This window comes from Ursus maritimus, unplaced genomic scaffold, assembly GCF_017311325.1.
Source record: "Ursus maritimus isolate PB19 unplaced genomic scaffold, ASM1731132v1 scaffold_33, whole genome shotgun sequence".
NCBI lineage: Eukaryota > Metazoa > Chordata > Mammalia > Carnivora > Ursidae > Ursus > Ursus maritimus.
The window spans coordinates 16,927,808-16,953,567 of NW_024425897.1; the positions used below are offsets into that span (position 1 = coordinate 16,927,808).

Here is a 25,760-nt window from a genome sequence, read left to right on the forward strand (position 1 = left end):
CCCAGAAATTGGCGGCTTCTGCAACAGGAGGAGAAAGGATGTTTAGGCATGGGAAGCACTGGGAGGAAGGGGGAGGGGGCTGGCTGTTCTTCAGCCCAGTGCCTGTTTGGAAGGTTCTGCCTGGACTGTACATCATCCTCGGGAACCAGATGTAAGGGCCTTGCACGCCGGGGAATACGGGCAGACGGGAGCTCCTGAGCAGCGGGTGCGGGAGGCTCGGGAGAGGGAGCCCAGCTCCACGGAGGCCCAGCTGTGTGGTGGCAAGTGCTCTGAGCTGTGGTGTCTGAATTACGAGACAGAGGAGTAGCTACTCCCCTCCAGGGTTGTGTTGAGGCTGAAATGAGAAGATGCAGGTCAGTGTTTCATACTGTGCGTTTGATACACTAAGCCCTTATGTGGACCAAACCGTTACGAGTCCTGGAACGCACAAGGGCCCGTCTCCGCTGTGGAAGAAACATGGCCCACCAGCCCCGAAAGGGTCATTAGGAAAAACTCCCGTATGTGGGTCTTCTAGAACTATTGGGGAGATCATACGTCACTGCAGCGCAATTATCAAAATCCTATTTCTTTTCCTTCCAGTTCCCTCGCTGCACCAGATTCTCTTTCTGTGTCTCACTGAGCGTCTCCCAAATCACCCAGCGCCAGCCTGAACCGCTTTTCCCTTTCATACTCCTCTGTCTTGCGATATGGTTGCGACCGTATGAAGCCCCTTGCTCAGCTAGGAAGACACCCGTCTTCAGGAGTGGGAGGGGAGGCAGTCAGACAAATAGATGGGGTCCTTTTAGCTGGCTGGGGAAGGGGAGAATGACCTGGTTCACGTTCGTGCTGTCCCGGGAGCTGCTGTTACATTGCTGAGGGGATCAGAACGAGTAACCCCACAGGTGCCTCGCCAGGAGGGATGGGAAACCGTTTGTTGGATTCTTCGTCTGGTGGGGCTCAGTGTGGGCTGGGTGGGGAACGCAGGAGAATGATGGAACCGGGAGGGTGGGGACGAGGCAGGAGAATGTCACCAGCCTCCCGTTGGTGGCTTCCGAGTTCAGGGGTCACTGATGTCTTCCTGTCTCTCTCCCCCCCTCCTTTCCTTCCCCTCCCCTGCTTCTCAGTCTCCTCAGACCAGATCGAGCAGCTCCACCGGCGGTTTAAGCAGCTGAGCGGAGATCAGCCCACCATTCGGTAAGATCTGCGGTTGGCTTTGGGCGTTGGGCAGGTTCATGGCAGAAATCCTTGAGGATTTCTCTTTCTGTCTCTTTCTTTCTTTGAGTGCAGTGACTCTGGGAGAGCCCCCTGGGTTGCCCCAATTCCTGTGTTGAACCTATAGTTGTTATAATTCTTTGGGTCCCTTCTAGACGAGATGTTCTAGAGCCAATCTAGAGCCACACCTGTTTTTCTTGGGATCTGGAATGTCTAACTAGAGTGAGGACAGTGGGCCAGTCAGCCATGCCTACCCTACCCTGACTTCCTCAAATGAGACATGCTCCTGGCCTCTGTACTTAGAATCCCAGATAGACATTGAAGGTCTGTTGAATGTCTCTTGACTCTGCTTCCTCTCGGTGGTTAGTTCCAGCCTCAGGCAAGATGGCGGGAGCAGCCTCTGATTTCTGTCAAGGAAACTGGCCATCCCGCATTGTGTTTTTAACGTTAATCTTTTAGAAGCTATGTAGGTTTAAGGAGGAATGCCTTAAACTGTACTCCTTATCCTAGAAGAGTATGTTCAGTCTTAGATGCTGGTTGAGTTACATAGAACTCGGTTAGTGAGAAGTCCTAGTTAGCGTGTTTGGTCATCACAGAGTTGGCCAAGAGGCTTCGAGTCAGATTGTAGCAAGCAGAGTTTCCAATGCAAAGTAAACAGTGTTCCACCGCAAACTTTCTAACAGATGTAGTTTCCTAAAAATAAATATTCAAGGTCTGAAGGTTACAGTCTTCGAACTTCAAAACAAACATTTGAATAATCTAGGGAAACTTCCTTTGTCTTAGTAAACAGACTTAAATTTCACCTAAGTTTTATGGAAACCGACGATAAAATATCCACTTTCCCTTGTCTGTCTAAACAAAAGCATGTTGCTAATCCCATGCATTATGTTCTCAAAGCTTCCATTCCCAGAGCTTAGAGTCTGGTGATCTCATGGTTCCTGTGGCCTCCTGTCTCAATTTGATTATACCCAAGGCCAAATTAGAGCCAGTTAGGACTGACATCTTTAATTCTATCCAGGACACCTGCTAAGCCCAGTAAAGGAGAGGGAGTGAGCCCAGCGGAAAGTCACCTGGCTTTTCATTGGCTCTGAGAGTGTTACATGTCTGAGTCGGAGCCAATCACCATGGCCGGGGCTAGAGATGCAAATTCGTTTTTCCCTGTGAGGGAGTGGAGCTGGGTCATCAGCCAGGGGCAGGGATGGAGGGTAGAGTGGTTTCCCAGAGCAAAGTGGGCTGAGGAGTGGGTGTAGGGTGGGAACACCTCAGCCGGGCATTTGGGCGTCTAAGGGGAGGTAACACCTGTGCACCTGGGTATTGGAACATGGAAGTGGCAAGGGCACTTCTCCCCCTCCTTCCGTCAGAAGTTTCTGGGCACATGCTCTGTGCCAGATGCTCGGTTCCTGTGCTGGTGGATGCAGCTTACGGCGGGAGATGTGTGAAAGTGGGGCCCCCTTTTTCAAGATACTTTTCTGGCAAGCGATGCCCCCAGCCCTGGACCAAAAGCTGCTGTGCTTGGGGGCTGAGGGGATCTGTGGGTCTTGACTATTGAGAGGTTTTAAGTTCAACTTGCGCGTGTGTTTAATTTTCAGAGTTGGGGGAAACAGGCAAAAACCCACACTTGGGAAACCAATTACACTGGAATCCTCTGTACCAGGGGCTGTGGGAGTGGGCGTTAGTTACTCTGGTCTCCGAGCCTGTCTCTTCACCCGTAAGGTGAGCATGGGCCAGCGGGGTTTGGTCTGGGCCCTAAGCGTGAGCAGATGCCTGCAAGAAGGTTCCACTCTGAGCCCGGTTCGTTGGCACTTGGCAGCCAGGCTGTCGTCCTCCCACGGTTGCTGAGGCCTCGCGGACCCACGTTGAGGGGCCAATCAGCAGGTGTCTACTCCTGGGGCTGGAGTGGGGGTGGGGAGCCCAGGTGCTGCGTGAGGAGGAGGCTGTGATGCCCGTGGAGCTCCTCCCAGTTTCAGGTTCTAGCATCCGAGCTGCGTGTGGCCCGGTGGCCCCTCCTGGGCCTTGGCAAGGACACACTGAAACGGAACGTGCTCTGCACACACCCCTTCCCAGCTGGAGTGTGTGCACGGATCACACGGGAACCTTCCTCGTGCAGGCTTGGCTTCGGCAGGTGTGCGGGGCCTGAGACTCTGCATTTCTAACCAGCACCTGTGCTCACGCCCCCTGAGCGCACGGCCCTGGGGCGTAGTAAGCGCTCAGCAGAGGCCACCGTGCGTCTGTCCCCCACCCAGCCTGAGTGCCGCTCCGCTCTCCTGTCCCCGGGGCTCAGGTGTCAGTCTGGGCGGTACTAACCACCACCTCTCTCCTCCACCCTGTGGCCTCCCTCCTCTGCCTCACATCCCTCCGTCCAAATCCCACAGGGCTGTTAGGTCTTAGCAGAAGCAGGGTCTTTTCCGGGAAGTCTGTCTTGATGCCCCCGCACCCACCCCGGTCAGCACCCTGTCAGGCTTTCCAGGCCCCTTACATCTTCCCTGTGTGGTTTCTGCCTCCCCGTGGGACGGCGAGTGTGGCTGTGTGTGCGATCACCCGGGAATCGTGTTACCATGCAGGGTTGACGCACAGGTCTGGAGCGGGGCCCCAGTCTCTGCATTTCCAGCAAGCATGCGTGGTCACGGGCAGGCCGCCCTCCCCAGCACCGAGGATGGTGCCCAGGAGCCCTTCCGGGTTGGGTGGGTGGCGGCTGCACCCCCACAGGCACCGAGGGGCCCGTGTTGCAGGCTCCTGCCTCCCACTCGTGGGCACATGAGCCGTGGGCTCTGCCCGCCCACCCTGCACACCCACCCCCAGGACCAACATATGGATCACGCTTTTCCCACCTGCCCTCGTGCAAGCCCTGAGTGTGTCTGCCTAGACCCAGTGAGCAGCCCCTGCTCCCAGGCCTCGGGGCTCCCCTGTGCCCTTGATCTCACGTCCGTACTCTTTAGCTGGGGACCACCAAGGTCTTCAGATGCTGGCTTTTGCTTTGCCAAGGTCTTCTTGTGGACACCGCCTCCTCCAAGATAACCCTCCTACCCCCTGCACACCCACAGCCTCCTCCTGGGGGTGCCCAATCCCCCCCATAGTGCAGAATCGTAACTGTGCCCCTAACAGACCGCTGGCCCCATGAGGGGCAGAACCTGGGTCTTGGTCCCTGGCTGTAGTGCTGTGTCCAGGACTGGTGACGTACAGAGTCGCTGGGAGGACCATTACTGGTTGGTTGAATGAATGAGAGAGAACAAAGTAATGAGAAAAAGTGAGTGTAAGGACAGCGGAAGTTCTTTATAAGCTACGAAGCATGGAATCCACGAGACCCATTGTTAACACTGTGTCCCTGCATAGGTGTGCAAATCCCTGGGCAAGAATTTATCCAGGGCCTGGTTCATAGGAACGTTCATGGATGTAAGCGGTTATTCACCGAGCAGGTTTCGTGTGCTGCGTAGCTGGAGAATGTTACTGGAGTCTCCTAAAACCCTACAGGAAGTAGTGGTAGGAACACCTGTTCTCCCCATTTTACAGATGGGAAAGTCCGGCTCAGAGAGGTGCTGTGCCTGTTCCCGAGCCACAGAGCTCCTACGTGGAGGAGCTGAGATTGAGCCCAGGGCTGAGATCCCTCTGTAAGGACGCTGTGGGCATTGCTGTAACTTGGGAGTGGCCTCTGAGGACCTCCGTCTCCCTGCTCTGCCATCTGCGGACCCTCCACCCTTATCATCCTTGGGTGGGCGTGTATAATCTCCATCACCAAAGCCCCAGCTCCAGGGTCTCACACCGTCTGCCGGGAGGTTAGTGTCAGCAGCACACAGCGCTGGACGGAGGGGGTAGACCACAGTGTTTTATGCAAACAGGCCTGCCTGAAGGCCCCCCACTCCCCGAACCACTTTGCCTGGTCCTAATATACGTTTCAGGACCTGGGGAAGATTGTTGGGGCAGGTTTTTGGGTCCCTCAGGCGTTCCTGCCCATCCCAGGGCAGAAGGGATGAGCAGCCCTGGGCTGGGATCTGGTCCCCAGCGCCGTCCCCACACTGCCAAGGGTTTCCCCAGTGACCCTGGGCCGAGCCTTCAACCTCTCTGGTACCTGGGCACATCCAGGGAGCTGTGGACTCTGCCGGGGTTTCTGAGCAGGGAAGGGAGCTTTGGTTCATTAGTGTCGAGCTTGTGAAGGGCATCGCCCGGGGTCCCCTGGGTGAGTCCCCCAGCACCACGGTCAGTGAGGGGTATGGGAGGTGGCACTCTTTGCCCTGCCTTCTCAGAGAATGAGGTGCCCAAGAGCTTCTTCGGAGCCTGTGGGGCAGGGTTAAAGTTAAGTTGTGTTAAAAAAGTAGTGAAGAATTGAGTTTCTGAATTTGTGACTTTAATAAATTGCGTATAGCTTAAAAAAAATTTCTCACAAGGTGGGAACTGCCAGAAGGGATTTAACTTTTTAACCCACCATGTCCTGCCCAAGTTTGGTTGGTCTCTTGTCCTTCTGAAAATGATCTCGGGATGTGCAGGGACGGCCTCACCCGGAGGCCCCGGAGCTGCTCAGAACCTGATTTAAAAAAAAAAAAAATAGGGGGCGCCTGGGTAGCGCAGTCGTTAAGCGTCTGCCTTCGGCTCAGGGCGTGATCCTGGCGTTCCGGGATCGAGTCCCACATCGGGCTTCTCCGCTGGGAGCCTGCTTCTTCCTCTCCCACTCCCCTGCTATGTTCCCTCTCTCGCTGGCTGTCTCTCTGTCAAATAAATAAATAAAATCTTAAAAAAAATATATGTATATATCTGCATTCTTTTTCTTTAAGGCCCCCCCTTAAATTGTATATGTTGCAGGACCCCCAAAATCTGAGTCTACTCTGACCAACAAAACACTGAGCTCTGAGTCCTCTCGGAGAAATGCTTGAATAGAAAACGGTCATTGGACACATCGATTGGGTACCTGGGCCGTGCAGACTTCTGTCCTCAAGAGCTTCTCTTCCAGCAGGGAAGTCCCTCCCCTGAGTGAACCCACGAACAGCCAGGAATATTCTAGATCACGAGGGAAATACAGTAATTGCCTCTAGCACTACGTCTCTCTCTATTCGGGGCCACTTAAGCGGTCAGTGCCTTGAATGGCACATTTTACTCCTTGAGCGCGCCGTGGCCGGCTCACCACCCCCCAGAAATAGCGTGGGATCCTTCAGACAGGGCGATGCAGGCCAGTAGGAGGTCTGATTCGATAGAGCCACATTGCAAAAATATTTTTAGATTCATCACGCCGTGTAGCGTGAGCCCTGGAATAAACGGAGCCACGGCCAAGAGAAAGGGAGCAGTGTCCATTGCTGGTTGTTGCCAAAGCGCAGAGTGGCATTCTTTTTTTTTTTTTTTTAAGATTTTTATTTATTCATTTGACAGAGAGACAGCCAGTGAGAGAGGGAACACAAGCAGGAGGAGTGGGAGAGAAAGAAACAGGCTCCCAGCAGAAGAGCCTGATGTGGGGCTCGATCCCAGAACTCCAGGATCACGCCCTGAGCCAAAGGCAGACGCTTAACCCACCGAGCCAGCCAGGTGCCAGGGCAGAGCAGCGTTCTTACAGGCCTCACACCAGGGCACCAGCAGAAGTCCTAACTCTGCGTCCTGCTTCGCATCCCCTGGCAGCACTTAGCACTGCCGTGTCGCGTTCAAGGTCAGCTCAGAGTCAAAGTGCGTACCTGGGAGCCCCGGTTGCCATCAGCCGGGGGCTGACTTGTGCCAGGCACAGGGCCGCACGTGCACCTGCCTGGTCCCGAGGGTCTCAGGAACCCTATGAAGTTCACACCATTGTCCCATCTTCCAGAGTAAGAAACTGAGGCTGAAGAGGATAAGGTCCCCAGCAGGGCCGGGGTTCAAAAGCAGAGCCTGGAGCCCCCGAGTAACTATTTTCCTCACTATCTAAGATTTCTCTTTGCATGGGTTTACTTACAGAGGGTCTTCCCTGCTTAGAAGAACAGCCGGAGCCTATGGTGATCATATTGCTTTTCCTGAAATCCTTTTAACCCAGTCACTTTGCTTTTAACCTGTCAAATAGCTGAAAATGTCTTTTTTTTTTTTTTTAAGTACTCCTGATAATGAAGAGTTGAGGCTCTGCATACATCATCAGGCCATTTTGCTGTCAGTGTTTAATGAATTCCGAGAGTTAATGAGTCCTCCCTTTCAAGCCTCAGCTAGCGTGCACATTCATCTGACGAAGAAAAGCCTGCAGCTGCCTGTAGAACTCCCCAGGCGACCGTGGGCGCGAGGGGTCCCGCTCTCCCATCCGCTCAGGTGACAGGGAGAGCTGGGCAGGAGTCCCTTGGGTGTGAAGGGTGCTAAGATGTCCCCAAGCAGGGCGAAGCTTTCTAAATGGACTTGAGAAATTCGCAGGTACTTGAATGTAAAGTTTTTACAGAGACCCTTTCCCGGGGAGGTTTAACACTGACTCAGCCCTTGATGGTGAAAGCAGGTGGACCTTCCGTGGCAGGTTCTGGCATCCGCCCGGGATGCCGGAGTGAATGACAGGTGTGCTTCTCTCCGCCTCTCCTGGGGGCTCCTGTTGCGAGGTGGGGGGGCCGCGTGTTGGGGTGCACCAGCGTGCAAGCAAGTCCGTCACATCTGAGCTAAGGAAAGGAAACAGGGTGGAGCGTGCCTCTCTGGGGACCATGGTGGGGAGAGGCACCTTGGGGTAGGTGGCCATGTTTGGGCAGGAGCAGAGGGGACAGAAGGAGCTACATCTGATGACGAGGGAAGGGGCTCTAGGCAGAGGCGTTGGCCCACCGGGTGGGATGCGCTGCTTCCCCGCCTCCCTGCTGGCCCGTCAGCCTCCTGCTCCGGCTGCCCCGGCCTCATGGATATTCCTGCCGTTCCCGCCCCAGAGCTCTCGAACACAACTCACTGTTCCTTCTTTCTAGAATGCTTTTCTTCAGAGCAGGGTTTCTGTTGGCCCTTGGGGCTGGAGAGAGAGAGAGAGAGAGAGAGATACAGCGAGCGTGTGTGCGTGTGTGTGTGTGCGTGTGTGTGTGTTCTGTGCACTGTAGGGCGTAGAGTGCATCCTGGGCCTCTGCCCACTAGATACCATCCCTCCCCTGGGATGACACCAAAAATGTCCCCAGACGTTGCCTGGTGTTCCCTAGGGGTTGAGAACTCGCCACTCTCTGGTCTCTGCTCAAGCGTCACCTTTGCCAGGAGGCCTTCCCTGCTCACCCCACTGAGACCTTGTCCAGTTCCCCATGGTCTCCATCCTGCCCCTGCTTGGTTTGCTTGCACAGTGCTCGCTGCTGCCTGAGACCCTCCATGTTCCCTCTGTCGTCTTTCCCCTGCTGGAATCCCGGGAGGGGCCATGTCCGTCCTGCTCACCCCTGGAGCCAGCACCTAGAACAGCGCCTGGCCGAGGAAGGTGCCAGAATACTTGTTGTTCCTCCTGTGATGAGGACGCGGCAGGTGTCGGGAGGGCAGCTGGGTCCGAGCCTGGAGCGGGTACGGGAGAAGCTGAGAAAGCGTGTGGCTGGGAGGAATGACGTTGGCGATGCCGCCCCTGCTTTCGGAAGATGCACTTGCCTGGCGGCAAGGGGTCCAGGGCCTTTTCTGCCCGAGCTTTTGTGCAAAGGCATGAGGATGGGAGAAACAGATGCCTGGTGCATTTAGGGACTTCCTAGTGTGTCTTAAACCTTAACCGTCCCACGAGCTCCCTGGGGATCACGTCCAAGTGCAGGTTCTGATTCCGGGCCAGCTAAGGCTCTGTGTTTCTCACAAGCTCCAAATGACGCTGATACTGCTGGTCCGGGGACCACACTGAGTTGCTCAGCATTGCCCGGGGAGACCCACGCATGATACGTGAGGCTGGGCCCCTCCTGCGTGAGTCCCCGTGGGGGCCCGTTTCCCCAGTGCATACCATCTTGTGGCCCCCGTGTGGGAAATGTCACCTACTGAAGTGTGGGCAGGGTGGGGGGGTCCAGGAGAGTCGGGCAGGCAGCACCCAGAGTAAAGACCCCTCTTGGATGGACCAGTGCGAGCAGGGAGGCCGGAGTTCTGGGCTGGGAACCTCGGGGGCCTCGCTGTGTCCTCAGCTATCGGGTGGCTATGCCCTGCTGGTGGCTGACAACAGCCCCGAGCCTGCGGAGAGAGCTTTGCAGTAGAGCTGGCCCTCCGAGCTGCCAGAAGCCAGCCCACACCACAGGGCTTGAGGAAGGGCCCCTCCTTGGTGGTTTCTTAGTCTTTCCTTCCCTTGCGGGCCGGATGCTTGTCTTGCCTTGATTCTGGGTCCCGGATGGGGCTCTAGAGGCTGAGAGGGGGAGGGCAGATCCCCAACCAAGATTTCACTTGTTCTTTCTCTTTCAAGTAAAAAAGTGCAACCCGGAGGAAGTAGCAAGTGTGAGGAAGTGTTTGGGGCGGTTAGAGTCCAATTCAAGCTCCTCTCCTGGCTGTGGGACCATGGCCCCCTTCTTCACCCCCATGGATCTCAGTTTCTCACCTGTCAAATGGGGATTATGGATGTGTGGGGGCTGATTAAACGTGGAAGTGTTTGCAAAGCACTGAGTGCAGCCTGGCACAGGGAGGGCCCTCTGGATGCCATTGGGGGTGGGGCCGGGCAGTCTTTAAACCCTGGGGCTCAACCCCCAGGAGGAGGTGTGCAGATTATGTGCCCCTGGGGCCTCCGTGGGGGACCCCTCCCCACTGGTCACTGTGGCAGCATCACCAGACCCTTGGCCCCCACACATCGGCTCTGTCCCCCGAGCCCTGGGCTCGCAGAGAGCAGAGCCCTTTCCTATGGAAGCAGCCTGGGCCTGGACACCTGTGGCTGAGCCGGTTCTTCCAGCCCAGTGGGCACGGGGGGTGGGGTGGGGGGGTGGGGTGGGGTGGAGGAAGGAGAATAAGACCAAAACCAGCATTTATGGGGCATTAAACTGCGGTCAGCCTCTCCCAGGCTCTGGGCTCCAGGCCCGCGGTTGGGAGTGTCCCCAAGGACCAGACAGCTAGGCCTAAGTCTTCCCAGCATCTGCTTCCCGGGGATTCTGCACGCTGCCTGTCCGTTGTTATCCTTCTTAGCAATAGGACGTTTCTTTACCTCTGCCTCAGTTTCCCCATCTTTAACACGGGGATAAGTGTCTGCCTTATAGGAGAATAATGTAAAGCTCTTAGAGTGGTAGCTCTCACTTTGGGAGCACACAGAAGGCTAGCTGCTATTATTATTGTCCTAATTTAATTTTTTAAAGATTTCTGTATTTCAGAGAGAGAGCATGCATGCGAGCAGGGGGAGGGGCGGAGGGGGAGGAAGAGAGAATCCTCGAGCAGACTCCCTGCTGAGTGCAGAGCCCAATGTGGTGCTGGATCCCAGAACCCCGAGATCGTGACCTGAGCCGAAACCAAGGGTCAGCTGCCTAACCGGCTGAGCCACCCAGGCGTCCCCATTGTCCTGATTTTAAAATGAAGAGCTCACTGTGTGTCAGGCAGTGTGTGTTTACTGGGTTTATTGATTTCATTAACCGCACGACGCTACCCAGACATTCCCATGATCCGCATTTTTCAGATGAGAAATCTGAGGCTCCAGGACACGGGAGAGGCTCGCCCAAGATCACGTGCCTGGTCGGGAGCAGATCCTGAACTGGCCCCGGGTGTGCTTGATTTCACAGCCCGTTTGCTGTGGGCAGTGCTGGGTCTGCACCCAATTCGCAGATGAGGAAACTGAGGCATGGAGCGTCTGTCGGGTGCCTGTGTGAGAGAGAGCTGAGGTTTGAGTGTGGGTTCAGCAGGTACTTGAGGACTGAGGAGCGAGAGCAGTGCACAGACCTGCCAGGGGCTGTGACGCCAGGACCCGCCCGGCCCCCTGTGCCCCCAGCCTGATCCCTAGCAGCTGCCCCACCTCCGCCCCTGTCAGCGGGAGGTCAGGCCTCTTTTCTTAATTTTCTTCTGCAGACACATGGTCAGGCTCCTAACTTCCTCCACGGTCAGCCCCGGGGGCCCTCTGGCCCTTTGTGGGATTTCACAGTGCTGGAGAGGGCTGCTGGTGGGGCCCTTCTTGCCCCCTTTCCAAGCGTGGGGCCCGGGTTTCTCCCAGCCCCCTAGAACCTGCAGCTTCCCCGTTGCTGGCCTCTGCTCCCTTCGGGGGAATTAACCAGACCCATTTTCAAGTCCCAGGTGTGTCCCCAAATAGGATGCTTCCAGCAGCTCTGGGGGACAGGTCCTCTGAGAGCCGGTTCCCGAGCTCAGCAAGGTGCAGCTGGGGTTTGACGCCGTCCAAGGATCTTAGGCAAGTCCTGGGAGCAGCCGAGAGGTCTGGACGCCTTGGCGGGGGCGGGGGGCTGCTGAACCTGGCGCTAGCCAAGTGCTCAGGACAGAATGGACGAGGGGTCGAGCCCTGCCCACACTCGCCTCCCCTGTTCACTTTGCACGCGGCTCACTGAGCACCTGTGCTGCCCCCCAGCAGCGCCAGGTACTGAGGACTTGGTGCTCTGGAAATGAGGGTCCCTGTCCCCATGTTCTCTGGTGTGCGAAAGCTTCTGTCTGTATCTGTGCCCACTTTACAGATCGGAAACCGAGGCCGGATTAGCAGTAGCCGTGACCCCTGGCTGATGAAAGCCAGAGGGGGCTTGGGGGTCTCAGCCACATAGCTGCTGGTCACTTCTTTCCCCTTCTCCCAAAATTCTCTCTCAAGCTCCATGTGGCTCCTTTGACCTGACCTGTTCCCGTGCGGGGTTCCCCGGGCATTCTGTCTGTGGTCTCCGTGGTGCGGAGGATGGCATACCCAGAGAAGGGTGTCGGCGCCCAGAGAGGGGAACTTCACATACCCATGACCTCACACCCAGGTCAAAGGCAGAACATTCTCTGCATCGCAGCCTCCTTATGTCCCTTCCTGGTCCCCGTCCCTGGAGGCAGTTGGCCTTTATCCTGATTTCGGACTGCCTGGGTTAGCGCTGGTACCTGCGTTCTTTATACAAAGAGGGTCATAGTGCAACGGTTCTTTGCTTTTTGGTTTTTAAAGATATCGTAGGGAAATTTTTTAGGTGCTTTATTGAGATAAAATGCATGTATTATACAGTTTACCCATTTGAAGTATGCAGTCGATTTAAAGACATTTTCATCGCCCCCGTCACGAAACCCTATACTGGTTAGCCACGAACCCTGCTATCACCCCGCCCCTGGCAGCCAACAGTCTGCTCCCTGTCTCTGGATCTGCCATGGATCAGCTTATTCTGTTTGTCGCAGACAAATGGATCCTCTAAGATGTGGTCACCTGTGTCCGGCGTCTTTTTCTGAGCACCTGCCTTCGAGGCTCGTCTCCATGGTAGCGTGCATCAACACGGCGTTCCTTTTTATGGCCAAATAGTATTCCATCACCCCAGGCAACTGTTCTGAGTGTGCCCCCTTCTTCAGACGTGGGATCTGAGGAATCTGAAATGTGGTGTCCACGGACACTAACTCCTGAGTTTGGCCAGGTGCCCCCCCCCCCAGCCAGCCCTACTGGGAGCCCTGTGGCGGGGGGCAGGTCAGGAAGCAGTGTGGGGGTGGCGGTGGGCTCACGGAGGGTCTGGGCGCCCTAGCCAGGCTCCCCTTTCCCCTCTGGGCCTCTGCCTCCCCATCTGTAAGGTGGGGACAGGATAGGGGTCAGCCTTGTGCTTCTGAAAGCTCCCAACTTAGTTTTTAACTCTCTGTGTACGTGGCGCCTCGTCTTTCCTGGCGTGGGTTGGTTGGTTCTGGTGTTGAGCCCCAAATCTAATGACTGTCCCACGCCTGGACGCCCTCATCTCATGTAGCTGACCGCCTCCCACCTCCCCTGCCTGGGCGTGTATCCTTGCTCCCCAGGATTACCGGCCTGTGCCTTGGGTCCCTTCCAAGGGCCATTGTCCTTTGAAGTCCGTGGAACAGAATGAAAAGGTGAGTCGGAAGCAGATTCTGAGAACAAAGGATGGTTCTTCGTGGGAAGGTCAGATAGGCGGGGGCCTCCACTGCCCCCTCCCCTGCAGACCCACAGCCTGTCCCCCACCCAGCGACACCTGTGCCCGGCGACGGGGCGGCTGGGCCTGAAATTCACCCTCTTCCCCAAGCCAGTACCTTTTTTTTTTTTCAAACAACTTTACAGAAATAGGGTTCACATACCATACAACTTGCCATTAAAATGTACAGTTCTATGGCTTTTAGTATCTTCAAAGGTGTGTGTCCAGCCCCATGGTCAATTTCTGAATCTTTTTTAAAAGATTTTATTTATTTATTAGAGATCACAAGCAGGGGGGAGGGGTAGAGGGAGAAGCAGACTCCCCGCTGAGCAGGAAGACGGGGCTTGATCCCAGGACTCTGGGATCATGACCTGAGCTGAAGCAGATGCTTAACTGACTGAGCCACCCAAGAGCCCCAATTTCTGAATCCTTTGATCATGCCCTACAGAAACCTGGTACCCTTAGCTGTCCCTCCCCATCGTTCCCACTCCCCTGGTCCCTGGCCGCCACTGGTCTCTGTTCTGTCTCTATGGACCCACCTGTTCGAGGCATTTCATGTAAATGGAATCCTACACTGTGTTGTCTTTGGTGCCTGGTTTCTTCCGCTCGGCACATGTCATGCTCTCTAGGCTCAGCTGTGTTGCAGCGTGGATCCCTACTTCCCCTTTATGGCTGAATCACACTCCGTCGTCTGGATGGACCACGATTTATCTACTTTGTGGTTGACAGACACTTGGGAGGTTTCCACCGTGTGGCTGTCACGAACAACACTGCTGTGCCGTCCGTGCACGAGTTCTTATGTGGATGCCTTTGTAGGCGTGGAAGGGCCGGGTCCCAGCTGACCCTCCATTCCACCTGTCAAGGACTTGCCAGACTGCCAGGCCAGTATCCTGCTGCCCCAATTCCAGATTGGCCAAACCAGAGTCTCCTCAGCTGGGGTCTGAGATGGCCTCAGGTGGTCTCTGACCCCTCGGAAGGGGGTGCACATCTTGTGTGTCTGCATTTTTCTGGGGGTGAATGTCCAGGACACACAGTGTCTCGGAGCCTTCAGATTCTCCCAGCTCCTACCGGTCAAAGGTTAGAGCAAGTGCAGATCAGGGCAGCGTATTCCAGTCTTGTCTCTGGACTGTTCTTATGGGACTTGCCCAGGATTAAGAAATAGGGCCTGACAAGGGGTGAACATGACATATGACCTTGACTTTTCCCCCCTCTCTCTCTTCTCGGTGCTTCTCCTTCCTGGGACCCAGCAAGGAGAACTTCAACAACGTCCCTGACCTGGAGCTCAACCCAATCCGATCCAAAATCGTCCGTGCCTTCTTCGACAACAGGTGCGTCTTTGTCCCTGAACCAGCCCGAGGGCAGGGGACTTTGGCCTCGAGGGAGCATTTCACCCTTGTACTTTCTTATGGTGCTCGTGTGCTCAGAGCAGCCCCGTAAGCCACCACGGAACAGAGGGGGCTGCGCCGTGTAGGCATTAGGAGCACGGCGTGGGGTCAGACATCTCTAACTCTGGATTCGTAGCTCGTTGACTTTGAGCAGCTCACTCAACGCCTTAGGCCTGTGTAGTAGTTAGCTGTGGCCACATAACAAATTATCCGAATACTTGGCAGTTTAGAACAAATACTTATTATCTCACCATTTCCATACATCAGGATCCAGGGGCAAACTAGCCAGGTTCTCAGATTCAGGGCATCTGGGGCCTCCATCATCTGAAGGCTCGACCGGGGCAGGCTCTGTTTCCAAGCTCACAGATGTGGGTCTCGGCAGGCAGCGCTGCAGGGACCATCCCCCAGGGCTGCTCACACATGGCAGCTGCTGGCCTCCCGCACAGCAACATGCACACGAGAGAGAAGAGGGATTTTGAGCCCCTGTGCCCGGAAGACCCCATCTTTTTTGTAACCTGAGCTTGTGAGGGACAGCCCATGGTTTTTGCTGCACTCTCTTCATGAGAAGTGGTCACTAGGTCAGCCCACATGAAGAGAGGGGACTACACAGGCGCTGAGCGCCAGGAGGCCAAAATTGTTGGGTGTCGTCTTGGAGGCTACCTCCAGTTTCCGTATCTGTAAAATAGAGGTCATAATAGCATCTGTGTCTCGGGTTGCTGAGGGTGCACTGAGACGGTGTGCACTACGGAGTTGGCTGTCATTCGGCTCATCTCCCTGACATGCAGAGAAACTGAGGCACAGAGCGGTAGTGCAGTGTCCCAGAGCTCATGCCCTTAAACGTCCAGTGCTTTCGGAGTTGAAACACTTGCGCGACTGCATGGAGACTCATTGTGTCTGAGGTTCTATCAAGAGTTGGGTGGCATACGCCCTCCCCAGGCTGCCACGGCCCCAGGCCTAACCCCGTACGTCTACAGAGATGGCTGGGAAACCGGGAGAACCGGCAGAAAGAGAAAGGAAAGGAACAGGTGTGTTGTGGCCAAAAGAGAGGTAGTGACTTCTCAGACTGGTTTCAAGTTTGTGAGCCTGAGCTGCTCAGCTCTGGTTCTGCAGGACTGTGCAGCCCTAAGCAAGATGCTGGGTCTCCCTGAGCCTCCCCTGGTCGTGGGTAGGGGTAGGTGTCCTCAGCTGCCCTGAAAGTTGCAGAGGCCTGCCTGCAGGACAGGGCCTGAGAGACTGACCAAAAGTTAATGAGGCAAAGCCAAGAGAGGTGTTCTGGGAGGTCTGAACTACATGTGCAAAGGCCCTGTGGCACAAGAAAGTAGAGCAAGTGTGTGTGGCAGAAGGGAGGTCTGGCTGGAGCACAGAGAGGCCATGCGAGGTGACTGGTGTGGGGAGGACAGAGCTGCATCATGCAGCCCCTTGACCGGCAAGAGGGGTCTTGACCTCAACCTGGGAGCAGCAGTGGAGGGCGCCGATGGGCTTAAGGCGGGGTGGGGATCACAGGCTCCGGCTTCCGGTGGGCTGTGGGGATGAGAGGCCTGGGAGGGGCTGTGCTGTGGTCCCCCAGGCTGGAGGCAGGGCTGCTGAGTGGAGATGGGGAGCAGTGGGCAGCTTTGTGACGCCTGAGAGGGAAGAAGAGCGGACAGAGGGAAGGTTGGGTCTGGGGTGGGAGGTGAGCAGCTGCTTCCGGAGGAAAGCTTACGGACGGTTGCCATGTTTGCCAGAAGGATAGCACACAGTCCGTGGCGAGGATGGGCTTGGAATCTCCTCTTTGATCCTGGTTCTGCCTGAAGTGTCTGGGCAGTGAGGCAGAGCAGGGGGCTGCTGACAGGTGGTGGGAGGGGGGCCAGGCTGGGAGAGGCAGCCCCTGACGTGGAGTTGACGCGGCTGTTGGGGTCTAGACTTGAAGGTCTCACAGAATGACCAGAGCCCAGTGGTGCCTGGCATGTGTGAGCATGGGGGCCCACGTCTGTCTGTATGTGTCCGTGAGCCTTGTTTCCAGAAGGCTCCGTGCAGACCTGGCCCCATGGGAAGCTGGCCAGACATCGGGGACGCAGCCTTCTGTAGGGCAGAGCTGGGGGGGCTGGTGGCATGAGGTGACTAGGGAGGGGCGAGGGCAGTGGCCCTGCCCGTACTGGCTGCTTCCCGGGGCCTGCGGGGCCGGCCTGGGCCAGTGCCTAGCGGGCTGCTCCCCTGACCCTCCCCGCCGCCCTAGTAGGGAGTGTGTTCAGACTGGAGAGAGGGAACTCTTGGTGTGGGTGAGAATGTTCCAGGTCCTGATTGGGGCGTGGGTTGCACAGGTGCAGACTGTTCAAATGCAGGATCTGTGCCTTTGTATGTAATTATTCCTTAAAACGGATCTGACCCCGGGTCACAGCTTGGCTTTCATCTGTCACCCGTGGGAACTGGGAACAGCTCCAGGAGCTGTGTTTTCGGCTCTCAGGGTTGCATTCAGGTGTCTGCTGGGCTGCCATCCATGAGTGGTGGCCTCTGCCGTGGGGACGGGGCGTAGGGCTGGGGCTGGAGCTGCAGCCTCTGGCTAGGGGACAGGAAGGCAGGGCCCACGCAGGCAGGCACTGGAATTTGGGGCAGCCATTCAGAGGCAGGAGAGACACCCCCCTTGCTTGGAGGGTCCGAAGTTAGGACAGCCATCAGAGGGCTGGGACAGGTGCCGTGCTACCTGCAGGGAGGGAGGGGGAAGGGACGTCAGTCGGTCGGGGAATGTCGAGTGTCCAGAAGGTGGACATCCAAGCAAACCTGTGGGGGCCTCTGAGGAGTGGAGAGTGGCGGGGGGGGGGGGGGTGGGGGGGGGGGGGGGGGGGGGTTGTCCAGGGCTGCGCTGGAGTGGATAGTGAGACCAACACCTGCTTTCTGGGGCCCAGAGGGCAGGGGGAGGGATTGGGGCTTACCCTGAGACTTGAAGCCCCTGGAGGGCTTGAAGCAGGGGAGAAATAGGGTCCAATTTGCATTTTGCAAAGCTCCCCCTGGTCCTGCTGGGGATGGTGGAGGCTGGGTCAGGTCGTGGCAGGTGGGCGAGTGGGCAGGCAGCCTGGAAATCTCTGAAGAGGGAAAGATTAAGGAAGGGCTCCCCCAGCCTGGCCCCGGAACAGGTTGGGACCTTGCAGCTAAGAACCAGTACACCCTTCTCCATCCTTCAGTTCTTGTCCTGGAAGTTCCGGGGGGTGGGGAGGACTTTGGAGTGGGGTCTAGAGACAGGATTTTCCTCTCAAGAAAGACCAGTGTCAGCCTTGCTTCCTAAGATCCTTCAGGACCCGGACTGTGGATGGAGGAACCGTCTTGGAGGGCAGTGTGAGCAGGGCCTTCCCCACCTCCAAGGGCTCCAGTCCTTACAGGGTCATCAGAAAGTTAAGGATGAAAAAGATTGCTCTAAGCTGAGTGTCTTTGCAAAAAGAATGAAAGCTGCCCGCTTGCTGGGCCCCTGCTGTCCTCGCCAGGCACCGTGCTGGCCACGAGGCGGATCCTGCTGGAGCCCCCCCTGGAACGGGGGCCTTTCCTGGCCCCTTCTGAAAAGCACATTGCTAGGGACAATCTCGATCCTGCCTTGACTTATTAAAAGATCTGAAGCTATCAGTAAACGTCGCACTTTGGCAGTAAACCAGTGACTCAGCATCACCGAGCCGGTCACTGCCGGAGTTGCCAACAGCTGATAGCGGGAATCGGCTAACCTTTTCTGTAAAAGGCCACAGAGTAAATATTTTAGGCTTCATGGGCCATGCAGTGTGTGTCACAACGGCTCCGCTTGGCCGTGGGGGCATGAAAACAGCCACAGACACTGTTTACTGAATGGGCGTGGCTGTGTGCCAATAAAACTTTATTTATAGACATTGACATTTGAATTTCATGTAATTTTTATGAAATTTTGTTGTTAGATGCTTTTATGACTTTGGGGTTCCCCCCCATTTTTTCAACCGTTTAAAAACCTAAAACCCCTTCTTTGTCCATGGACTGGACAAAAATAGCTGGCAGGCAGGGGTTGGCCTGTGGACAGCGGTTTGCCAGCTTCGGATCTGAAGGAAAGGGTCAGGAGAGGTGGCTCTGTTACTGAATGGCTCGGTGCCTTGGTTTACCCACGTGTGAGTGCCCATCCCTGTGCACCCCAGCCCTCACCAACAGCAGCGTGGTTGTGGTCTCGTCCCGGCCCCCCTCGAGGTGAGCTCTGGGAGGGCAGCACCGGGCTTGGGCTAAACCTCCGGGGACCCCCCTCCCAGCACCCCTGCAAGCAGGTTGCCGGGAAACAGAACCCAAGGCTAAGACGGCCATCGTGGGTGAAGTGTGGGCCCACAAGGGCCTTGTTCTCTGAAGCGTCGCAGGTGAAAGGACAGGATCCCGTGTTCACACGCTGCCAGCGTTCCCCTCTCTGCTCCCGTAGGAACCTGCGCAAGGGGTCCAGTGGCCTGGCCGACGAGATCAACTTCGAGGACTTCCTGACCATCATGTCCTACTTCCGGCCCATCGACACCACCATGGACGAGGAGCAGGTGCAGCTGTGCCGGAAAGAGAAGCTGAGATGTGCGTGCGCGTTGGGGCCGGGCCGCGTCTCCCCACGTCCTGCTGCGCCCCTGCAGCCGGCGGGTGGGCGGGTGTGGAGGGGAGGGCCAGGGGACGCCAACCCGCGTCCTTCGGGAGGTCAGTCCCAGTTGACAGCACCCACGGAGGCCCCCAGGGGGTGTCTCCCCCCACCCAGGCTGTGCTGTAGCAGCTGGGGTTCTCAGGGGCATGTGAAAAGAGCAAGGCCCTTGGTTCAGGCAGACCTGGGCCCCTTCCGCTAAGCAGCCGTGTGACCTTGAACCTGGACACGGGGTGCTGATTGTGAACACACGCTGGTTCTGAGGCTCGGGGAGGTCACCCAGGCAGCGCCCTTGGCCCCGGGGAGGAGCTCCCTGAAAGTGTTTCTTCCCCCATCCTTGAGCTGCCTCAAATGCCAAGTTCACGGGATGGGCCTCTGGCTGATCTGTCCTGGTGGAGCCCCCCTGGCCCCTGGTCCCTGGGCTCTGGAGCCTGCTTGGTTGTGATCTGGGCTGGCCAGCTGCATGGGGTCCCGGGGTGGCCTGTGTCACGTGTCCCTCCCCCGTCCGGACTTTCCCATGACTCCTGACATCCCTCCCTACGCCACCCGAGGCTCAGCCTCGTTAACAGGAACAAGTAAACATGGGGACTGGGCCGTATTTAGCTCTGGAATGTGTACGTGAGGGCTGGTGGGAACTGCCTGGGGTTGGGGGCCCCAAGGTCCCCCTCTGGTGCTCCGGACCAGCACTGCTGCCCCGAGGGCCAGGTCAGACATTGTGGGGGCCCCCGTTTTCCCTTCCCTTAACGGGGCGGTCATGGGCAAACACGTTAACTTCTCTGAGCGTCCACAGTACAGTCTGTGAAATGGGCTCAGGGCAGCCTCGCCTCATGGCGTCATGTGCGGCTGAGATGCGAAGATGTTTGCCGCGTGTTGCCCGGGATGTCCGGTCCGTGCTGGGTCAGTGCCAGTGTAGGGGACTCGGTGAGCTGCAGGCTGAGCAGGTGGGGTGGAGGGCCTGCCCCCGCTTCGGCTCTTGGCCTCTGTTGGGCTGCCGGATGCAGAGTGACATCCATAAGGGAACAAAGCGGATGACACAAAGCGAACTAACCAGAGGAGAGGAGGTGCTGGTGTCTCTCCCCTGTGCCCACGGGGGGCTGGCAGACCAGCCAGGGGCCGGAGTGTTGGCAGTGGGGTCCATGACCTGCCGAAGAGAGCTGCCTGTTTGGGTCTTGGAGGAATGATGTGGTTTTTGTTTTGTTTTGTTTTGTTTTTTAAGATTTTATTTTTAAATTATCTCTACACACATCATGTGACTCGAATTTACAACCCCGAGATCAGAAGTCACGTGCTCTTCTGACTGAGCCAGCCAGGCGCCCTGAGGAATGATACTTTGAAATGACGTTGATCTGTCTTCGAATTAGTGCCAGTGACCCCTCCGCGCTCAGAGGTGCAGGGATCCCCGGTCCTGATCCGCCAGCTCTGTGGCTCCCTGAGCCCATGCAACACCCTGAAGTACACACTGTGGCTGTTACCCCCATTTGACAGATGGGAAAGCTGAGGCTCAGAGAAGTTAGGTCACTTGTCCAAAGTCACCCCCAGGAAGTGAGCGGTCTGGCCCCATGGCCTTTGCCCTTGACCCCCCACATTACAGATGTCTTTAGCTCATTTTGAGGTAGATGTCCGAGCAGGAAGGTGGGGGAAACGGGGGCCCGGGGCTCCTCTCCCGGCTTGTCTGACCGAGCCCCCCTCTCTCCTCCGCCGCCCCCAGTTCTGTTCCACATGTATGACTCGGACAGCGACGGCCGCATCACCCTGGAAGAGTATCGAAATGTAAAGTATGCTCCTCGGCCGGCCGGCCAGGACTCCTGGCCCCCCCCGCCCCGCAGCCCTTACGGAGGCCCGAGGTCACCGTGTGTCCGCCTCGCCCGGCAGGTGGTGGAAGAGCTGCTCTCTGGCAACCCGCACATCGAGAAGGAGTCGGCCCGCTCCATCGCCGACGGGGCCATGATGGAGGCGGCCAGCGTGTGCGTGGGGCAGATGGTGAGCGTGTCTCCGGAACCCCTGACCAACCCCTGCCCCACCTTGCCCAGCTTGTTTCTGGAAGGCCACCAGGGAAGACCCCCAGCGGGGTCGCCTCCCCCCTAGATCAGCTCTCCACACCATTGTTCATCTATGACGAGTGGCTGGGAGGGGATTTCTGGCCTTGGGACGGGGTCAGCAGGGGCTCCCCTCTGGGCTCTGTCACCTGGGGCCTGGTGTGGAGGTAGAAGTGGGGACACATGTAAACGAGGAGCGGCCTCCAGGCCAGCGCCTATGGAGGGGAGCCCCCGGCCCTGAGGGATGCACGGGCCAGAGGCAGGTGGCCGGGGAGGTGCCATGTGGCTGCCGAGGGCCTGCAGCAGGGCTGTGGCAGGGAGGCGGGCCTGAGCACCGGGATCTCTGCAAGGGTGCTGGACCCCCCGGAGGCTTGTCGGGGTCGTGTGGGTGTCGAGACGGCTGGGGCATTTCTCAGGACTGTGCGGGGCTGCTTAGCGCAGGGCTGCTCCAGCTGGCGCTGGTGATACATGGGGCGGGACAGCCGTCTGTGGTGGGGACCGTCCTGCTTAGCCCGTCCCTGGCCTCCACCCACTGGATGCCAGTCACTCTGAGTTGTGACAACTAAGAACGTCTCCAGACATGGCCAGGTGTCCCTGGTGGGAAACAGGGTCATCCCCGGTGAAGAACCATTAACTAGAGTGGTGCGGACGCAGGTGGTCCGCGGAGCGGTCACTGTGCGGTGACCGACTGAGCAGGGGCTACTGACAGGCACGTGCTGGGTTGTCGGGCGTGTAGCAGCACCTGTGGATACACTCCTGTCCCCAAGGGTGGCTGCACAGCCTGTGCACACGTCATCTTCGGTCCATCCCTTGCATTGTTTCGTAAATGTGTAGTTTTAGTTACTGGTGGGGAAACCGAGGCCCAAGGACATAAAGAACTTTCTGGAATTCGGGGGCAGCGATCTTTACCATGCCTGGTGGACTCAGTCTTGTAGGGCTGGGTCTAGCCTGGCTGCTACCCCTGACAGGGTGGCTTTGAGCCCCAGGGACCCCGAGGACAGGCACCTGACCCTCTCGATGACTTTGTTTGCTCAGGGTTTCGGTTGGTCCCACTGAGGCCATGCCTGCTTCACACCTGTGCGTTTCAAGCGGCTGGGGCTCCAGACACATCTGTGGCTTTGGGTTCACCACGGCCTGAGTGGAGGGGTGTCTTCCTGCCGGAACCTGCCGTTTGCGCCCCAAGCCTGTCGTTGAGGGGCCTGGCAGGCCCGGGCCTGCTCCCAGGGGCAAGGGCTGTGGTCACTTTATTGGCTTGTATTTTAGCTGCCTGCTTCCTAGAGCCAGGGGGAGGCTCCTGGCTGCAGTGAAACCACCCACTCAGCAAATTAACTGCAGCAGAGAGGGCTGGCGACCTCAGTGCGCAGCGCAGGGATCCCCTGCCGGGTTGTCGAGCCAGATTCCCATTTGATTTAATTACACTCTCCTCCTTGAAACGGCTCCCCGTCCCACTCCAGTCGCAGTCGGTGGCAGTTTTCTTAATTTGCTGCAGGGAAAGCGTTGGCAGCTACCAGCTGCTCGTTGCAGAATCCCCACACGTCAGCGGCACGGGCATCCGGGAGCCGACACCTGCTCCCTGGGTGTGTGTCCCGAGCGTCTGTCTTTATGGGTCCTCTGTGTGCTCTTAAGAGATGTGTGCACAGGGCGAGGGCCGGCCACGCAGCTCGACACCGTGCAGCCTCCGAGGACGCCTAATGTGCCTGCCAGTGCTGCCCGCCCCAGACGGACAGTCCGTCACCCCGCGTTACCGGGCTTCCAGAACCAGCTGTCCACTGGAGCAGTGCTTTCTTTCCAGAGTGCTTTCTCTGGAAGACCCTGAGGCTTGTGGGGCTGCTAGGCTGGGGTCTCAGCTGCGGTGGCTTCCCCTACCCGTCCCCCTGCTCCCTCCACCCGTGTCCCCCCTCCTGCCCGGCTGCTGGAGCCTGGTCTAGAATGCACTCTCCTCGGCTGCCCTCTCTCTGAAGGCAACCTCGGGTCCCCAGCCCACCACCTGTCCCTGTGCCCCTGGGCGAGAAGAGCAGGGAGCCCCCGGGGACAGGCCCGGGCCTTTGAGAACTGGTCACGTTTTATAAGATTTGGAAGGATACATAGATTAGTTTTCTGTATGAAAACCAAGTGTTAGGAAACCACAAAGAGTGAAGGATCTGAGCAGACGCTTGGAGCCTCCCAGCTGGACAGGCAGCCTGGCCTCCGTGAGCCCCAGTGGCCCCATCTGTAAAATGGGAGTCAGGACAGGACCCACGTGGCAGACACGCAGAGTGCCTGCTGTTGGCTTAAACAGACATCAGGACAACTCCGGAGAGGTACACGATCTCTGCGCCCTTTCAAGGGAAACGCCCTCGGTGGGGTTTCTCTTACGACATACCCCAACGTATACGCGTATGCCTTTTATTTCTGATTTATACAAAATGCAATTGAACGGACCGCTTCTCCTCTTGTCCGTACCGACCGGGGAGCACGGGGGCAGTCTGGTTAGCAGCGTAGGACCACACTGGCCCACATTCACGGCCCTGCCACCATTTTTCTGTTTTCCGCCCTGTGTCTTGGAGCGTTCTCCACACCCGCGCGTAGAGAGTGACCCCTTCTTAATGCCTGCGTAGTCATCAACAGCACAGATGACCGGGGTCTATTTAGCTAGTCTTCTGTGGATGGACACGGGTGTCGGCCGGGCTGTCACTGTCACAGAGGGTGCTGCACGCAGGGGTGAGGCTTGGGGAGGTCTGGCTGGGCCAGAGCCCAAGCTAGCAGAAGGGGCAGGAGCCCCACCTCTGGCCTCGAGGTCCATGTGTGCCCAGAGCAGGACAGACGCAGATGGAGACTGGCACTGCCCGTGACTGGCTGGGGGAGAGGCCCAGCAGGCAGCCCTTATCACCGTGACTCACTGGGCGCGAGGGGTGGGCCGCAGAGGCCAGCCCTTCCCCCCACCCCACCCCACCCCACCCCACCCCTGCCCCAGTGGTCTGTGAGCTCAGAGGGTCAGAGCGGGTACAGTGAGGCAGGACCAGGAAATGGCAGAGGTGGCCTTGGTGGCTGAGGGACATGGGAGGCTGTGCCTCTGTGCCCACCCCCTTCCTTTACACCCTCATCCACTGGGTCCCCCTTGGGGGGCTCGGGTGGGGCCCTGGTTAGCCCACAACCTCCTCCCGTCCTGCCGTCATGTGCACGGAGGGGACGTCGGAGTTCAGGGTGATGGCCTCAAGCTGGAGGCAGCAGTCTGGAGGGACCCCCCCCTTCTGGTGACTAAAGGGGCCCCACCGTCTGTGTCCTGGGGAGGAAGGGGGTGCTGCTGGTGGAAGCCGCTCACTCCGCATGTGCTCTGTCCCCAGGAGCCTGACCAGGTGTATGAGGGGATCACCTTTGACGACTTCCTGAAGGTGGGTGTCTAGGAGGAGAGGTGGGTCTTGGGGGGTGCCCTCTGGTCAGGAGGAGACCCGCATCTCTGTGGAAAAGCATCATGCCTGGGCTGACCTTGAAGACACAGCTTTTCCTTATTTTTATGGGAAGAGTCGTCTTCACCTGTGGTCAGAGCAGTTGAAGCAAGACAGAGGGGCTCCAACCAAACCTCTCTCTCCCATGCGAGTCCCCGGTCCCCTTGGTCAGAAGCATCGCTGTTGACAGCTGGAGCCGGGTACTGGAGTATTCTATGCCTATATGAGTACCAGCTTTTCCCAGCAGCACACAGTGGAGCCAGCTGTGTGGGGTTTCACCGCTTGCTTTTCCTGGGCCTTGGAGAAGGTGCCCCCTCCCAGCCCCCAGGGGTGGACACCAGGCCCCTGCTCCCAGGTTAGGAACCGGGACCCCTCACTGCTCTGATAGGTACATACCCACTGGAGGGAGACGAGCCCACTCTGCCCTCTGCCTGGCGTGGAGTACCCTGACAGTGGCTCGCCAGGCTCGTTCTGGAATTAGAAGAAGGAGAGGAAGTCAGGGGAACAGGACCTAGAGGGCTCTGGTACAGTGTGCCGCGCCAGCCTCTGACCGGCCTGAGGGAGCAGACGGGCCTGGGCCTGGAGCCAGACCACGACTCAGGTGGTCACAGCCCCATGGAGCCCAGGGGCAGCTCAGACGGGCACTGGTTCCAGGCTGCACGGCTAACCTGGCCAGTCAGCTGTGAGCCCCAGGGGGGCGGGCAGCATGAGCTTCTGGGCTGAGATGGGCAGCCTCCTCTGAACTCACACACCGGGGCTGGGCTGGCAAAGAAGCCAGAGAGATCCAGCTGCTTCCCCAGAAGGCTTCCCCTATCTGCCACCCCCAAGCCTCTGGTGTTCCCCAAGCTGTCCCTACACCATGCGGGCCTTTCCTGACCAGCTGGCCCTTCTCCTCCCTGGAGCCTCACCAGTGCCCCTGTGGCCACCTGGCATTTAGCAGAAAGCACCATGGGTGCGCAGGTGGCTTCCCTGGGAACAAGGGTGGAGCTGCTCCCCGGGAACCAGGTCTGCTTGCTCTGTACCCTCACCAGACCCCACCACACCCAGAACAGGTGCAAGAGACCAGAAAGCAGCTGGGGGACGGTGGGCGTGGGACAGTGGCAAGAACGGCACCCAGGCCTCCCTGCAGCGTTGGTGCCAACGGGGCTCTGATCGCAGCCCGCTCACAGCCTGCTGACTGTCCCTGGAGATGCTGCAGGCGACAGCCCAAGAGTCTGAACTTCTCACATAAGCAGGGAAACCAGGCATACCCA

The 25,760-nt window shown here is 57.7% G+C and overlaps 1 protein-coding gene across 1 annotated transcript in view; it reads left to right on the forward strand.

Moving 5' to 3' along the window:
• The window catches only part of TESC (tescalcin), a 46,665-nt gene that overhangs the window by 19,903 nt on the left and 1,002 nt on the right, over positions 1 to 25,760 (forward strand). Inside the window, exons 2-7 of the mRNA XM_040619881.1 lie at positions 1,104 to 1,173; positions 14,321 to 14,401; positions 18,849 to 18,988; positions 20,755 to 20,816; positions 20,919 to 21,026; positions 24,406 to 24,453. Coding sequence (XP_040475815.1) covers positions 1,104 to 1,173; positions 14,321 to 14,401; positions 18,849 to 18,988; positions 20,755 to 20,816; positions 20,919 to 21,026; positions 24,406 to 24,453 — 509 coding nt within the window. The remainder of the gene's footprint in view (positions 1 to 1,103; positions 1,174 to 14,320; positions 14,402 to 18,848; positions 18,989 to 20,754; positions 20,817 to 20,918; positions 21,027 to 24,405; positions 24,454 to 25,760) is intronic.